Source organism: Trichogramma pretiosum, unplaced genomic scaffold (assembly GCF_000599845.2).
Source record: "Trichogramma pretiosum strain Unisexual culture from Peru unplaced genomic scaffold, Tpre_2.0 scaffold15, whole genome shotgun sequence".
In the NCBI taxonomy this organism is placed as follows: Eukaryota; Metazoa; Arthropoda; class Insecta; order Hymenoptera; family Trichogrammatidae; genus Trichogramma; species Trichogramma pretiosum.
This window is the reverse complement of record NW_019641686.1, coordinates 2,342,241-2,361,068: the sequence shown is the minus strand read 5'-3', so window position 1 is coordinate 2,361,068 and position 18,828 is coordinate 2,342,241. Positions and strand designations below refer to the sequence as shown.

The 18,828-nt window shown below is 40.7% G+C and overlaps 1 protein-coding gene across 8 annotated transcripts in view; it reads right to left on the bottom strand.

Annotated features, from left to right (window-relative positions):
• Positions 1-18,613, bottom strand: part of LOC106657365 (protein alan shepard-like) — a 31,099-nt gene extending 12,486 nt beyond the window's left edge. For all 8 annotated transcript variants that reach the window (XM_014378836.2, XM_014378831.2, XM_014378832.2 and 5 more), the window contains exon 1: positions 17,956-18,613. In XM_014378836.2, the coding sequence (XP_014234322.1) occupies positions 17,956-18,012 (57 nt within the window). In that variant the 5' untranslated portion in view covers positions 18,013-18,613. The remainder of the gene's footprint in view (positions 1-17,955) is intronic.
• Between the last annotated feature and the right edge of the window lie 215 nt (positions 18,614-18,828).

Sequence of the window (18,828 nt, the reverse complement as noted above, 5' to 3'; positions counted from 1 at the left end):
GGTCGGTGGTGGCATGAGCGGCGGCGACGGCCTGCGGAATCCGATCAATAAAATAGGCTGCAGCGAGGCGCGCGCGAGGCGAATAAGGGCGGCGTCAGTGGCGGCGGCAGCGGCGGTAGCGGCAAAGAGAGAGAGAGAGAGAGAGAGAGCCAGCCGGCTCACCCGAGCGCTCCTTGATGCTGCGGTGTTCCGTATATCGGCTTTTTTCCACTACATTCGCGCGGCAGCCGGCAGGGATCTGCATCATGGGCTCGAGAGCTAATCGAGATGCTTACGATGTATCCCTCTGACTGCGCTCGCCTCTCTTGCTGTGGCTTTGCGCATCGCTAGCCACGCACGCGGCACAGCTCATACAAGAGCTATACATTGTGCACACATTTTGCGTGCGAGAATCTAATGGATTTACCGAGTAATACTGTTGAAAATACGTGAAAATAATAAAATAGGAACTCGGCCGCGTTGTAGCCTACGCTTATACATGATTACAAGATTTTTTGGAGCCTGCGAAGGGTTATGGTGTTTGCGCGTCGTGCGAGAGCGCCACCTGTATGAATCCTTCAACCCCTTGCTGATGCAGGACAACGCCAAGAACGCTATGCCATACACACCCACATAGGTAAAAAGGCGACGCGCATATTATACATATTATATCGATTTCAAGCTCTCTCGCGCATTTAGCCGAGCAAGTGATAGTACAAGCAGTAGTAAGAGTGAGTGTATGTGCTGGCATCGCTATGCGTGTGCCTTGACGCACTTGCCGCATATATAGCTCCTCCTGGTCTGTCAGTCTGAGCATGCGTCCGCGTGTATGTGCGCGCGAACGAAAGATCGTTGACCTCGTCGTCTCCGTGCTGCCACTGCCGCTGCCCGAAAAATATACACGCCGGCGTGTAGCTCTCGCTGCGAATCTGCGCAATGGGAGAAAAGATTACAGAGGGCGCACAAGAGAGTTTACTGCTCCAAAGCTACCGGGCTACTTCTCTCTATCCATATAGTTTAAATCTCAGCCACATTTCAGATTCGATGTACATGCGCCCGTAAAAAGGAGAGAAAGAGAATTGATTGTCGAGGACCGGAACACGCCTCGGGCTGAGCCTCGCACACATAATAGCTCCTTTACGCTCTTCTACGTCGATGTAGGCAAGGACTATTGCTCCGTATCGTTTTCTCTCTCTCTCTCTTTCTCTCTTTCTCTCAACACACATACGTATGCATGCACGTGCACGTGAATCGTGTGAGAAACTTTGTACTTGACCTTGATATTCCGCTCTTAAACGCGCGTGCGAGTACGTCGATCTACATTTTTCGGCTCGTTTGATCGTGCCCGATGTAATTTTTCATTTTGCAACTTTCGACCAACAATTCCAAGATGCATTAGCAAATCCGTACACTCACCGTTAGTGAATTGAGAAAGATAGTTCGCATAAAATAGCTAAACAGAAAGCTAAACCTATGCAGAACATATTTTGAACTTAAAAAATGAAAAGGGAAAGGAAAAAGTTCGTATACCTAGCGACACATCGCGCTGCTATGCCGGACAGTTGGTGCAAAGTTATTATATATACCGAAACAGGCACAAACGTCGATTCGTACATTGCCAACGTATATGTGTATATGAGAGCAAACAACGAAGATGTTTATCAGTCTCTATAAGAACGAACAAAAAAGAAAATATACATGCCTAAACGTACGTATACACAGCCACACACACACACATACACACACACGTGGCAATTGAAGTATAGGTCGTGAATGGTACATAGCATCATCGCGAATTACGACGGCAATGTACACCGACCGGATGTTACTTCCTGCTTAAAGTATACCATATTCCACCGACGCCACTCTTGGCAGATGACTATATGTAATACGCACAACCAAGTACACACGTACTGCGAGTATATATGTATACTATACATACGTGCATATGTGAATGGATATATGGATTGTACATTGTACGTATTTTCACGCGCCAATGTTATGCGATGAAAGAGTGAACGAATAAAACAATCCTAGACGAAGCGAAAAACAGCCGCTTTTAGAAAAAGTACTTAATTAGAACGTCGCAAAATATGCGCAAGATTTAAAAAAATATAATGAGCTAATGTTTCTCGGATGAATCCATATGAACTATGCAACGTAGACAAGCGTCACGTTACGTGGAGGGATTTTGAATCCGCAAGCTTCGCAAGTACTGCACACGCCTGTACACACAATAAAATAATAAAACTAGTATCGTCTAAACGAGTTATACTCTATTTCCGCGAGAGCTGGAATTAACATTTGTATTAATTTGCCTCTAAATAAGCCTCATTATCAGTAAATTATACGCAGCACCTGTTTCCCCGACGAAACGTGCGCTCCACGGCCATGGTTTAGTAATTTTCTCCGCGTATACGCCATCACATACTGTGAAATTCTCATCGACGAGAGACGTTGTATCACTGCAGTCTCATAGATGTACGTGTGTGTGTGTTTATGCCAAGCGTTTTTACACGCATTACTCGAACATTTAATGACGGCAATCGAATCGAGCTCCAAATGCCATTAGAAGAAATAAAAGAGAAGAAAAAGGAAAAAAGGATTATTGATTTACCACACCGTAAACGTCAGTTTCCCAAACGATTCGATTTACAGCACAACGTACACTTGTCAATTTGAAAACTGTTTCATATCAACGCTTGATTTTTTATCGATAATAATTTAATTGTGAGTTATGAGCTATGAATTATGGTCGGTTTTGAATAATAAAAATGTATCCAATTAATACACAGTGAGTTGTTCGTCTACGAGTGTAATTAATAATTATACTTCTTACAGCGAGGTGCTATAGATAAGCGAAAAAAAGGTGAGAGTGTATTAAAAAGAAATTAATTAATGTAATGTAGCTACCGAATAATTGGAAGAAAAAAGAAGCGTCGAGATACAACGATATACGTGTCTAGTTGCACAATTGCGCTGCTCAAGTAAATGGAAAATTACGCGAGATATGCACGCGCAAAGAAAAAATCCTAACTTTTTTTTATAATATAAATGTTTTATATTTCTTCGGTCGACCATTCCAATGTGTTATACGATGATTACTTTATTATCATGTATATAATTGGTAAAAGTTTGTTTGGTAACTGCATGTGTACATATAAGCAACGAATATAGCACAGCTTGACGTGAAGACTTAACGATCAATCAGCTTGGAAACTTATACTCGCGCTCGTAACTTCTTTTTACAAACTCTGAATTTATTTTTTACTCTTTTGTTGTCAATTGACATCGATTCAACGACTTTTAACAGTAGCTTTTTTGGTGAGAGAGTGCACATGGGCCTACATACGACTATTCTCAATGGAAGTACAAGTCAGAGAACAATTGTTTTGTAAGTTGAAAGAATTCATGAAAAATTCAATAAATCGTTTGACGCTTCAACACCTTAAAGCATCGTTGGTTTTGTGAAAAGCCAAGCGTTGGCGGTGGTGCTTTCTATAAATCCAGGTAGCTGTGCAAATTTAACACGCCTTCTTTGAGTGCGGAACGTGAGCTAAATACGATCATACATCCTATACTGTGAAAGAAAATGCAGCTCGGGCTCTTGGACGATACGAAAATCCCATCGATAAACTGTACGATTCGAAAAAAAATAAACATTTAACACTGTCGAACGACCTCAGAGCGTAGGCACAAAGTAGGGTTTGCTTACGCACGAGCTTCCTCTATCCGGCTTTCACTCTCACTCGCACGTGTATATGTGTGCGTGTATGTATAAGTATACGTTTGTTCGCAATAAATACCATATAATATATAAGTTTGACCATATAATATATAATATTTAGTGCGAAAAATCAAATTCAGAGTCATCGTATGGAGAATGAGAGAAAGAGAGAAAGACAAAAGTTCGATCGGAATTTGCATTTTATGTTAATGAACGTAGTGAGAAGAAGCAATTCCGTGCATCCGATCGATCATTATATATGCGTTCTATCAGGATGCTCCAAATACCTCGATGCGGGTAAAAATTGTCTTTTTTTCTCGTTCTCGAGTATGCTATATACGATAAAGAGGCCATAAATCAATTGGCACACATGTATGTATTTATACGTACATACGTATGTATGTATCTCAAGGCCACCGCCGTTGTCGCGGTGTTGTCCCTTAACTTTCACGCGAGCGCGCGTCATCGTCTCTTTCACCGGTGTATGTATGTATCTTAGAGTCTCTCGAGTGCAACGGGTTTCGTCGACTCTTTAGCTCTCGCCGTGACGAGCAAAAAAGAGGATGGAAAAAAGGGATCGGCAGTATGTCCGGCTCTATTAGCTCGCACTCGGAGGCCTGCACGTATATCATTTTATTCGTATGTGTCAATGAAGAAATTCTATGTAAGTACACCCATGCTGAGCTTTGCGCACGTCACGAAAAGAAAGTTTCGTTTTTTTCCGTTTTTCCGTCACCTCTGGGACGCTGAATGAACCAATTCATATAAATACAATATGTTTTATGCTACGATGGAAAACCAGACGCGAAAGATTCACATTTGTAATCGGATAGACGCTACAGTAGTGGAATTTTTAATTATTGAGACGAGACGATTCAGTGGCTCCCAGAGAGACGTGCGTTTTGCACGTAACCGGTTGTATATTTACTCACACGAATAAAGCATGCGCCATTTAACAAAAAATCACGTAAACACCTAACGGTACAATATTATTTCAATTCAACACTCCAACGATTTTCAAGGAGTATACGATTGCTAATGTAACGCCGATTAGTCGTCTCGAATATTCCTAATAAAAAAAAAGAGAAATCCTCGATTTCGGAAGTTGATTATCCCCGACGTTTATATAATGAGGGATACACACAGGCTGCAGACGAGAAGACGGACGAACACCGGACGAGGTTGCGAATACCATAACCTCGGGGTATTGCGTAATAATTGATCGAGTTAGTGCCGTAGTACATGAGAGGCTTGACTGTGTATCAGACACTGTCTGACGAGTGTCAAAGTCAAACGCAGCTGCAGCTGAACGGCTTGAATGAAATTTTTCGCAAGTATTCATAACTCGCCATGAAATTTATATGCGTTAGAGCAGGCTTGACTTTACTATTTAAACTAAGTACACATTTTTGATCGAGCTAAATCATTTAAACATATGAATTTACGCTATGAACAGATGATAAATTCACATCCAACACTCGCAGCCAGCTATTAATCGTATAATTATCATTGAGGCGAGATTGAGTTTGTCGCTGTGTGAGCGCATATTAATTAAGTATACGCATACGTAAGCATACTATATCGTGTGAGTCGATACCTTCAACGATTGTAAATAAATATAAATAAAGATAACTCTAAACATAGGCCGTTTTTGCGTTCAACGAACAACAGTATTCCAATGTCAACTGGTATGCAATATGATCACATTACACATAATAACGAGAGTCAAATAAATAAAATATGATATGTTTTTAATTTCGTTTGACGATTCATTTTTTATCAAAGTTTGACAAAGGGTAAATCTTCACATAATTTTAATTTTATTTATTTGACAAAAAATGTAAGTATTAATTTTAATTGTGTAATAACCACATCGTGTGAGATGCAACAGTACATAACCCGAATACGTACATGGCGATAATCACAAGAAATGATTGTTACATAGTATGTAGAAGACTATATGTTCACTAATCGAATGAACGATCAATGGGTCGAACTCTTATGTCACAAACAGGCTTAATTTTTCCTTTTGTTTCAATTGAATTAAAAAGTTTGTACTCATACACTTTTTTGATCAGCCTATGCAGGTCTGAAATCACGATCACTCAATCGGCTTATAAACTTAACACAGCTAATTGTATTTCGGATTTTTTTTCAATTGCTAAGATTATCAATGCGATATTCGCTCTGTTATATGCAATTTTTTTCAGGCATTTTCAGAAGTCAACCTTTAGTCATTCAAACTTTTGCCACCATACATAATTCAACTTGGCTAGGTCGCTCGACTGCAGGCGCGAAACGATACGTACGTACATTCCATTAAGCTCGTCACTCGAGTCGTCACTCGTAATAACATTAAAAGCAGATAAACGTCGCCTTGCGAACGACTTATCTGCATTCGAGTTGGATTTCTCACACGATCGATTGACACAAGTCGATTGGAGATCTCGATTTTCCGTCCTCTCGATCGCTGCACAAACGCACCACATGCGCGTGTACTTATACCTACTGCACTCGCGATGCCGTTGAGGTCAACGCACACCGAACGACCTTTGCGAAACGTCTCGTAAACGTGCGCGATATACCTATGATTGGGGTAGCAGAGGCTCGAGTTGATTCGACTCAGTCCTTAACTATATTTGTGTCAAGTAAAATCTATCAGAAACTCGAGCCACTGCTACCACACTACCGTAGTAAAATTTACTATGGTGTTTCAGTTAACGTCACCTACATGTTTTTCTTTTAAATATATAGCAAGGGCATATGCTTGAAATAATACTTTTTTCTATTTTCGCACTTCACGCTGCTTGTGTTTTATCAAACTGGAGCTTTCTTGTGCATTTATTAATTTTACAGCAAAACTATATAACTTTCCCTCGAGTTTAAACGAGCTTTTTTCCAATGAGGACGCGCCAGTAAGTTGTGAATGAAATAAATTGAGATTTGAAAGTCATCAACTAAGAGGTTGAGAATTGATCGATTTCATGGAGACAATGAATTATTCTTCCGGTAGTAACGGTTAAAGATTTTCAATCGATCCAATCTGTATTTTTCGTCCATCAGCTAAAGGCATCAACTCGTTTTTTCTTGCGTCGGAAACGAGTTTGACCCTTTCTTCGGTTAAAAACCAAGATAGAGAGGTTGTGCGTCCTTCGGCTCATAAGCGTTAAACATGTGCACATGTACGCGCAAGAAATATATAAGTTTGCCGTAGATTGCACGCGTGTGAAAACCAGTTATGTCCGACGCGCTGTGTGAGAGTACAGTGATGCGAGAGTACGTGCGCCCGTGTTAAATATGCCTCCTTGGAGTGCATGCAGCATACCGGACATTCCCCTGCTATGCTACCGGCCGTGCACCGTGCGGCTGAGCTGTACCGCGATACGCTGCTTTTGCGGGAAGTGCATATTGCAGCGGCAGAAGCAGCAGCTGTCCATTCGCCGCGGGGGGAAACAACGAACCGACGTCGATGGATTCGCTGTCGTATATGCAACACACGAAGCATCTTGAAATTTCATTTTGTTCGAGGGGCAAGAGCGAGCGATATACGTTCAACCAACGTCACTTTGTTTATTTTATTTCTCATTTTTCTTTATTACTCTTTTCGTTGGACTTTATTAGGAGCTTCTTCGAACGCTATAGACATCTAAAGTTTTTCCGCGATACGTCGCGCAATGTTAGTTTCATTTCTGTGTATAGTTGTCATTTTTCGCCTACAAGATTAGGGACGCGATGAATTTTTGCGCGCAAATTAATCTTGCCTCGGGACGATCAACGCGGCCGCCTTGACATTGACGCAGTGCAGCTCGTTATTAAACACGCACACACTGCGCTCGTGCCATCTTGGCGTCGAGTAAAAAGCTTCGAATTCCATATAGCTGGTCGCGCATAATGTGAACATCTCGCGGACTGAGTGAGGCGAGCCAGAGTAAGAATATCACGCATGAATTTATCAAACGTACGCGCAAATACATATAGGTATATTTACGCGTGTCCATTGCAGCAGAGCTTATTGATGATATATTACCTGCGGCGCGACTACAGGGCTAAGCTTATTCACCACGCTACCTTGGCATAACACACTTACCTGAAACAAAGAAATGAAAAATACGTCAGTTATGAGTTTTGCAATTCTAAGTTGAAGACGTCTTATTTATGTTAATTTCAAATTTATTTTTTATATTAATCTTTCCTATGTAAATTATGAGTACAACATATCTAGTATTAAACTGTAATGTTTATCTAGGTGGATTTTGAGGTAATTTTTAAATTATAAATCAAAAATCTAAAATATTCTCGACTTAACTATCCATCGGTCTTTTAAATAAACTCAATCTCGAGTTGAATGCGTGTTTCAATTAAACAAATCCGGACGCGAGCTTCGCGAAACCCGTTAGTAATTTCCCGGTGCGAGCGGAAGCAAACAAAAAGCAAATTTCTAGAAGAAATGCCGAAGATGTTTCCACTGAATTCATTGAACGTGCTCAAGATTCGAGCTCAAGAGAGAATCACAAAATAAAGATCGATATATATATGTGTAATTGAAGCTGTGTGAGCCCATCTGAGAGCGAGCGACTGCAATGCAGACACGAGTAAAGCAGCAGCGATGTCGCTTATGTACAAGTGTAAACGCGAAATAATTTGGCGAAATGCCGAGACACATGTGTGCGAGGGGCTTTCTTTAGTCAACGAAAAGGGAGAGAGAGAGAGAGAGAGAGAGAGAGAGAGAGAGAGAGAGAGGCCAGAGAGGGTATCCTTTTTCGCTTGTTATTATTAGCTACTTCGCCGCTAGAAGTAAAGTCGTGAGGCATCTTCGTTGACTGTAAAGAAGACAAAGTTAAAGCTATTTTTGATATTTACACATTCAAGTTGCAAGATACTTTAGATACATTTTAATAATTTTCCCCAGTTTCGCGAATGTAAATTTTGTAGAAAATTATTTCTACAAATTATTTTATATAAATTGCAAATAATAAAAGCTCTGAGCGACGACGACATAAGTGGTTGAGCTTTTAAGCCCATGATAGCTCAAACCAAATTTAAAAGTAAACTCAGGTTACATGCTGTGGAATTTATGAAAATTATTTTAATAAGAGAAATTTTAACGGCAACCAATGTTTTGAAAAAATGGATATTTTGAAACAATGTATTTTATTAAACTATGAATACAAACTAATTTTATAACATGAGTTGACATTTAAAATTCGTTCATTGAATTTTTACATCGTAGGTTCAATGATAACGTATAAATTGGGACTTAAACTTTGTTTAAGCTTGATGATTAGTTTTAGTCTCGTTGAAAAAAATTTTTTTGGCGCATTAAGAAAATTGCATTCCACATAATATGAAAATCAAAATGAAAGTTTTTATCCCGAAAAAATGATCGAAAGGAATTATTATTTTAAGAGGCATGCATTTTCCATTATGCCCACGGAACGCGATTTTTTCGATGTATAAAACAAATTTGTTTTATATATTTGATCGTAGCGCACGAGTGACGATCCACGAGTTACATAATGCGACAAATTGATATCACGAGATGCTCGGCGTTTGCGCAGCGCGGATACACGCAAATAGAATGGCCGGCGTGCGCTCGTATGTGATATACACGTATGAACGCAAGGTGCAAGGTTGACGTCTCCCCCTGTCCGCGGCCGCCATCGCTCGAGCTTGGTCTACCGCAAACACTTTCATTATTATTCTCGCGCGGGTGTCCGATCGCGAATGCGCTGCGATCGCTCGATGATCTTTATCGGCCTTCACACGTGTTCAGACTTTTCTTTAAATAATGCGAAAAAGCAGTATGAGCTTTCATGTGTTTTTGAAGCGCAGTCAAGTTGAGCGAATGCTCGAACCTGCATGTGTTTGTTTCTTTTTGCTCTCTTTTCTTTGCTTTGAAATACCGTGTGTGCGTCCACGCATGTTTGTGTTTACTACTTATTCACTCAGCGACAATGATCACGACTCGTCTGCTGTGCACTCATACGTGTACGAGTGCGCGATCTTTCGACTTAACGGTCTTGTTACGCTCGAAGCTATACACCATGTCGACGGCTCGATTTTCCAGTTTACAGTGTGTAATTTTTTTAAACAATTTCGGTAATTCTAGCAAAAATAATGGAATTTCATGAAAAGTTTGTTAACGACAAACGGCTAGGTGCGCTAGATAAGAGTGCGAATTTACTCGCTTATACTATGTCCCGATGGAATTTCATGTATCGAAGTTATATTATGGCGGACACCGTCACTGCATATAAAGTGATGTTTTAGTTGACGTCGCGTAGGTGAACTTATAACGAAACATAAAACACACGCGTCGCTATGTATAAACCTTTTCACTGTTAAGTATACCCGACGCAGGAACGAAAAATAACACGTTCGAACAAATATAAACCCATGTGGACACACGATGTTACGACTGTATTATGTCAAAAGCAAAGCGTAATCATGTGTTATTTGAGCTATTTACGTCGCGCTTGAAAAAATCGCAAACAAACAGCGATTCGACTTACTTGAATGTATATGAATTCTCAAAGTATCGCGAAATATAAATGATTTATTTTAGTTATTACGCAGAGAGTCAAATATCGTATTCGATCTATTGATATAGTGATTCAATTTTTTCCCACGTTTGAAATTCTAGAAAAGGTACGAGTAAAATTTTTCTAAATAGAAAAACGAAAGCATGACTTTATATAAAAATAAAGGAGCCACCATGAGCACGAACGTCCACATTTTTCGCAAAAAACTATACTGTTACTTTTCGGTTTAATAAAAATCATGTACGTGTGTGTGTATGTGTGTGTGTGTCGAATGACGCACGTACTTTCACACTGCAACAGCGGAATCGACCATAATATATTTGAAGAGAGAGCGCGGCAGCTTCTCGACCAAGCGAAGATCCGTGATAAAGAATAGAAGAAATTGCGAGAGAGGATCACAGCGTCTATGGAAAATAACTTTATGTATGCATCAAACATAAGCTATACGAATTGCAATGAGGATATATTTTTGGACAAATTACGAATTAATGTTTAAAATCTAGATACAAAGCACTAAATTACATAGAATTAAAAAGTTGATTTCATTATTTTATTTTATAAAGTCACAGAGAGGAGCTTTGAAATCGCCATTTTAAAAATGATACATTTATCGGGCAAGGGCTGCGGCGTTGTAAATCGTTATTACAAACCTCTCTATACCATGGCACAGGTAGCCTCGAGAAAGTAATAATTAAGCTTAACGAGATCCTTTTATCTGAGCATGTAAATCCACACACGCTTCTCGACTTGCTCATGATCAATGCACACGGCAGCTCTTGGTTCCCATTTCTCATATCAGAGCCTCGCTATAACGTTAAGCGTACAGCCTGTTTTCGAGCAAAATTTTATCTACACGATCGAAGAGAGAATTTTAAAGTGGTACGGTATGTATATTATACGTCAAAAAAGGAGCTTCCAAGCCCAAAAAACTACGAGGACAGTATTTAAATACTCGAAAAACCAGGATTGCGCAGCAATTAAAAAAGTTTTGTAGACATGCGTGCTCTCGAATTCGAAAATAATCCAAACTGCAATATTGCTGGCGCAGCTCTCGAAAAAGGGCAAATTTCTCATTTGCAGCGCGCTATAAATTTGCGTTCAAGAGAATTAACGAGACTCGGCGAATCGAAATACGTTCAGCAGTCCGGCTTTAATATACACACTCACGTGCAATGCAACGACTGTGTGCAGCGTACGTCGCGTCGATACCCTCGATGCATATAACACGGGTAGTTTTAGCGAGCAGTGCAGCATAAAATTTGCAAATATTTGCACTCGTGCGCAGCTCGGAAAAATATCTTATATGTATGTGCTGCAGTTTGTAGTGTAGCCGAGTCGCAGTTATCAGTTTTTCTCGAGCCGTAATAACGGTACCGGTGGCTGATGCCTTTTTGCTCTCCGCAGGGCTATGCATGTGATTCTTGAAGTCGCCGTCGCTGCCGTCTTAGGCCAATGTTTCTATATCACAGCAGTCTCGCGACATTGAATGGAATTCACTCGTCGAACAGGTGACTTATTCAATGCTCGAAGTCGCGACTATTTATAGGCTCGCGCGATTCGCGCGCACACACATAGCCCACGAGAGACAGAAAAAGAGAGAGAGGTTAGTCGTTTTTTTCTCTCTCCCTCTCTCTCTCTCTCTCCGGCTGCTTTTAAAAGAGAGGGAGAAAAGGAGATAGGAAGAATGCGGAAGTTGAATCGAGGTTATATACACCTCTGCGTTTATACAGTTGCCTGTATATGTATAAAGTACGAGGTTGTTAAATGTTCGTGCAAGGATGAGGCGACTCTCTCTCACTCTTCTAGTCTCTCGTGCATTAGTGCGGGCTTTTGGAAGATATTATAATGCACTAGTCTAGTGCAGTGCCGTGGGAAGAAGCGACTTTTCGAAAGGTAAGACTTCGTATATCGTTATATTATACGATGCCCGCGTGTATCATGTACACGTACACAAGTAGATTTGCTCTTGAGCTGTTTTATCAGCGCAAATGTACTTTTGGTGAAAAACGAGGAGATTGAAATAAAAAATTTCGCTTCGTAACTCACTCGCCGAAATACGCGAATTAAAAAATTATGCACGGGAAATTGAGCCAAGATATAATTATATCTATGCGCTTAGCGTTTACTGCTCATTTTTCGATTGCAATAAGTATACAGTGTCGGGGTTTTTTCCAACGCCTGTACCTATCGACGATTTATTTGCGTCAGTATAATTTCTCTCGTTTTTTTTCTAAAAGGGAAGTATGCGAGATTCGCTGAAACTTGAGTCAAAGAGCTTTCGAGAGTCTGTCATTAAAACTTTCCCAAAATGATCATTTAAACAGATAAAATCGATCTGTTTTTAGGAGTTGATATTGTAATCAAAAGATCTGGCCTAAAACTAAACAAAAAAAGCCATTATATAAAGTAGGATACAGTGGGAAACTCGTGTTTGCTGCGATACACGTCTCTCGAACAGACCAACGTGTAACTCGAAAAACGAGGGTGAACGTATTATGTTCATGAGGAGGGTGCCTCATAACGTATATAATAAACATGCGCACGCACAGCCGCGGTGTGAAATCGAAAAGGGAGACAGCTAGGGTCAGCATAGTTTGTACCTCGCTGGCATATATCAAGTAGCAGTAGTATCACAGATAAATGTACTTTATACATACGTACACAACATACAGCCAATACAAGCCAGAACACTAGAAGAGTTTGAACTGTCGAGTAATTTCAGTCGTCTTCTGGTTTTGAAACCGATTGAATTTTCAAGCCCGGCAGTCAGTCTCGCGCGAATATACATAATCATCATGTGTGGGATAAGATTGAGGCAAAATTGAAATGAATCGAATTAATCGCTTCTCTTTTTTTGCATCTTCACTAAGTTCACCGCCGACACTGGGATAGTATGTATTTATGTGTGGTAGTCTCCGCCAGCATGAAAGACCGAGGGATATCAGCGACGGGCTTCAAATTTAATAAACTTGTCACAACGAATCTATTTCTCATAATAGGCGCTCAGTATTCTGCCACAGCATACAATCTATTTCAAAATATCCATCGCGGGGGGCTCACATGTATTATAATAAACGCTTGTATTAAATACGCCAATGTAAGAGCTTCCGGAAAGTCAATTAAGACCCGGAAATCCCAAGAATCACAAAAAGCAATCGCAGCTGTATTCCTTTAAGAACGATGTATTTCAAACAATCGCGATTGGATGATCAATAATTTAATTATAAGCGGTTGATATCATTTTGGAACTTTTCATTATCTATCGTATTATAAATCTCTTTTTAATATCGAGATTGCTTGGTATGAGAGATGAATTGGTAAAACAATAAATAAATATCTGTGTAAAGTTTAAAACAAGCGTGATTCTGTAAAGCGAGCGATACTCGATCCGTCACATGCAATTGCTTTCAGGCATTTCCAAAAGTCAAAATTTAGTCATTCGAACTTTTGCCACCATACATAATTCAACTTGGTTCGGTCGGAGAATGAATCGCTCGATATCTCGACTGCAGGCGCGAAACGATACGTACGTACATTCCATTAAGCTCGTCACTCGAGTCGTCGCTCGTCATAACATTAAAAACAGATAAACGACGCCTTGCGAACGACTTATCTGCATTCGAGTTGGATTTCTCACACGATCGATTGACACAAGTCGATTGGAGATCTCGATTTTCCGTCCTCTCGATCGCTGCACAAACGCACCACATGCGCGTGTACTTATACCTACTGCACTCGCGATGCCGTTGAGGTCAACGCACACCGAGCGACCTTTGCGAAACGTTTCGTAAACGTGCGCTATATACCTATGATTCTCAGACAATATAGCAGAGACATACGTTCAAAACAGCACTACTTTTTCATTTTTAAACTTAATTTCACTTGTATTTTAGTTAACCCTTTTCGGCCCAAACAACACGTCACTCTTCGAAGCTGTACAGTTTACACAATTGCCGTTAGAAAAAAATGCGACCTACATATTTTTAAAGTTTGAAAGCTCTCCTTTTCAATGGTGATATTTAAATTGTGCTAAAAAGTTATTAACATGATGAAAAATTAGTTTAATGTCATATTATATGTCATTATAGAATTTTTTGAGCAATTTTTTTAATTCTGCAAAACTTTAAAAATTGCTCAAAAAATTCTGAAAAAATTCTAGTGTAATTTTTTCCTAAAGTTGATATTTATCGAGAAAAAAATTCATGAAAGTATACAAAAAAATTATGCATTTCAGACGCCATTTTGTTCATTACCCAGCAAATTTTTGGTATATAATGTGTCATTTTAAAGGTAAAACATTTATGCCACGGTTTGATGTATTTCCAAGGTCGTGGCAAACTCGAAACACATTTGAATTTTAGTTTAAAAACAAAAAAACGTGAAACAAATTGTGGCTTTTTTGTTTGAACTAATTTTTCATCATGTTAATAACTCTTTAGCACAATTTAAATATCACCATTGAAAAGGAGAGCTTTTAAACTTTAAAAATATGTAGGTCGCATTTTTTTCTAACGGCAATTGCGTAAACTGTACAGCTTCGAAGAGTGATGTGTAGTTTGGGTCGTTTTGGGCCGAAAAGGGTCTAAAGCTTTTTAGCATATTTATTATTTTTAAATCGAAATGTTGGGAATGTTAATCAATATTGTTTTTGTCATCTCAAAATGTAATTATCAATAATACACAACTCGCGGTCGACGCTACAGTAGCTACCTGCTACGTGAACTTCTTGTGGCTACAAAGTCATCCAAGTGTACGTTAATTACAATTCGAATAAAGGTCTGAAAAATAAAAACAGCTAACTTTGCGAAAGTCGAGAAGATAAGAGCTGCTGTGCAGCACGATCAAAACAGCTGACGAACTGACAAAACTCAGAGGCGTAGCGTATTATAGGGAGCGCGACCGCAATCGCAATCGCATTATATGCTTCGCGGCCTGTGTACACTTTTTATGCAATGTAATAAAAAACATTTGACGGATATGTAATAATATAGTTTAGCGTTCGCAAGAGAGAGAGTGAGCTTTATTGTTATGTCACGTTTACGTGTGTATTTGAAAGAAAGAGAGAGAATAACTGTTAAATGTTACGTTCTTCGAATCATAGTATATATGAGAGAAAAAAGAGGCTGTAAAAATTTAATGAAATATATTAAATTTTGAGCAAATTATCCCGGTTCACGCGAGTCGACGATAACAATCGACTTTAATTCATATGAATTTGTCAAAAATGTTTTCTAGCCTCTCTCGCTCGAGGCGCGCGTGCACGCGTATAATGCGCATCGATCGAATCACAATCGTGCGCACACGTTTTATACATATTTATTCACAAGCTTTCTGGGTATCAAGTAGATACAGCGTCGGTCCGGCATAACTATTATTCAGTCGCAATCACGTCGAATAATGATCGCTATAGATTTGGCTTGGAATATGGTAGAGCAGGCGATGATAAGAAAGCGAGGGCCGCAAGCCGTGCGTGGGTGAGGGCGCACGTTATATACGTATAATACATATTCAACTCCTTTGGCTCAAACTCGCTTGCACGTATAGATGTATGTATGTACGTATGAGGTTAGTCCGGAGTAGAGAGAGAGAGAGAGAGAGAGAGATCGATAAGGGACGGTACACGACTCCATTTTACATTACTCGCCCCCGCCATGCTGCCGCGCGTGCGAGGCAACTACGGATGACGTACACTTGTACACACACACACACACACACACATGCGCGAACGCGGGAGGCATGACATACGAGTGAGTGAGCGAAAGAGAAGAGAAGAGAGAGAAAGCCAACCCCTCGCCCCCGCAGGAAGGAAGTTGACGAGGGATTTATGTATACGTATAATATATGGCTGCCGATGTTGCACTTTTTTTTCTACATACCGTCTACATACATATACACTACACGTACACTCGCAAGTTATATGCAATATACATTTCTGTGTGCGTACGTGCGTACAACTGTCTTCCTCGAGGAGTTTTCATACATATCACTGGAAGAGAGGATGTAAAAGTTTATATGTGGAAATGCTCTCGAGGATGCCGAATACGATTTTCCATTTTTTAATGGCTCGCGCAACTTTATGCTCGGCAAGCAGTCGTGGAGAATTGAAAGAGTTACCCGTGCAGTTTTATCTTTCGTTCGCCCTCCCGCAAGCATCGAAGGACGTGGCAAGGGGTGACTTTTACGAGGCGCGAGCCCGAGACCTACAAATGTACAATGGAGTGCGTAAGTGCCTCACTGAATTTCGTCGTCTTGGAAAAAGCTTGTATGCGTGCGTGCAGTAGTCGAAAGTAGCTCTATTCTGCTTATGCCTATAGATATGAAGTTTATCGCTGCGCCAAGCAGAGCCGAGCTGTGCGAGCTCGCGTAATGGTCGTTGAACTTGCGACGATAAAATTAGAATCGACGACACACATACACGCCGGGGACGAGGTGAATACGTGTGTACACGTTATAGACTTATCGATGTTGCGCCTAGATAACACACATAGCACACATTTACGGTAATTATCGTTATCGACGAAATTACAGGTGATTTCATATTTTCTCAACATTAATAATGGAACAAATCTTGATCGGTCACTACGCGCGCGCGAGAGAGAGAGAGAGAGAGAGAGAGAAAGAATAGTATAACTGGGGGCTTGGCATACTTATATATAATATACAGGCGCACGTGAATAGCGAGAATTTCCAGTACGGCCAACCAGATGGTGCTTCAAAGCACGACCGGCTAAGCGAGTCGCCGACGCAACAGCGGTAGGAAAAAATAAAACGGAGTCGTCGATATTTTTACTTCCGCCTCCGTAGCTTCATATTTTACGTTTGCAGAATGAGCATGAGCTCGATAACGTTTGAAATTTTTCGATGCCGAACTGACACGGCGAAGCGAGATTTTCAGGACCACGGGTGGCTTTTGCGATTATGCTCGCGTGGCATCTTCATTCGAGCTTGAATATTTGCGGCAATGTGCATCTCATGCTCGGTGTGCAGCGGCTCTCTCGGTCTTTGCTATATAGCGGCACACTCGGCAGCGGGGCAGCAGCAGCGCGAGAAAGCCGCGACTCGCGCCTGCGCACTCCTCGTCGTCTCTCTCGTGCGTAACTACACCCCGACGAGTCTGTCGTGCCGCTATATTATATATTTGTGTGTGTGTGTGTGTGTGTGTACGTAAGTAAATTTGTACATTTTAGCATAGTGCTCCACACACACATACACACAGGTAGAAAAAAAAACATAATTCTCCCATTTCTATATATATAATACTCGCGTTGGGCGAGGAATATTTGACACGTTTCGAAGAAACTCGGCTAGTCGAATTTCTACGAGCACACACGAATATATAATGGTGTGCTTTAGGCCGTTTCGAGCGTGTGGCACGAGTGTGGTTACCGGATCAGGCCGATAAAGCACACCCACGCACACTCGCAAATACACCCGCGTACACGAGGCAAAAAGATGAGTTGAGCTCGTAGCGCGCGGCGAAAAGAGAAAGAGACGGAGATAGAAAGCTGTCTATGGGTGGGGCAGCAGACGCCCCGTACGGCAAACTGTCAAACTACGTGTATATCGGCAGCCGAAGAACTGCATATACAGCGATTATATTTACACACCCACACACACGAATGGTTGGTTTTGACTTTGCACGAAGTAAAATGTACGAGTGTCTAAAGCGTATAAAGATGTTTTTGAGCGAGCTAGGTCGAGACTTACCATCATTTTGTAATTGAGTTTTCTCGGAGCGGCAACATTCTCCATCCGCACAGACATTTTAGCGCTGGTTACTGCCACTTTTGTATCGAAAATATATAATGCGTCGAGTATACTCCTCTTCTTCTTCTGCTTCTGTTACGGAGACTCGGTGTGTTTTTTTTCACTCCGAATAAATCGATTGTGCGCGCCGACGTCTCTCTTTCTCTCTTTCGAGATTTCACAATGCAACTCGTCGATTATAACAAGCGATGCACTGCGATGAATTTTTCTTCTTCCTTACGACGTGTGTATTTATATGTATGATGATATTACGACACCTCACGTCAAGCCTCGGACGAGAAAAAAGAAGAACCAGAAAAAGCTATTTCCTGCCTCGACTTCTTTATCTCATTACCGAACTCGCACTGATTATTACAAATTCAGCCTTCTCTCGAGTGTATAAATATTATTACAAATATTATATACAACAGCACGTATGAAACACACACACTCGCGAGCACACTTTTTTACGTATAATACGTATACGCACTAGCACACTACTAAACGAGAGAGCACTGACTGACTGAGTGTACGAGCTAGTGAGTGAGAGAGCAGAAATTCCTCCTTCTCCTCTCTTTTTCTCTCTCTCTGCGTGTGCAGCTATATAGATGTATGAGTATAGCAAGAGAAAGAGAGAGAGAGAGAATTGTATGTGTGTGTGTGTATGTATGAATATGTGTGTGTAGAGCAGCCGTGAGATGTGCTCGGCAAAGAGAACTCGGCTGAGTTATATATGTATGTGAGTGAGTGGGGCGATATATATTTACACACACGCGCACACACGTCCACGATCACGAATGTGGATCGTAATAGTTGGAGCTTATCTGTCTTGTT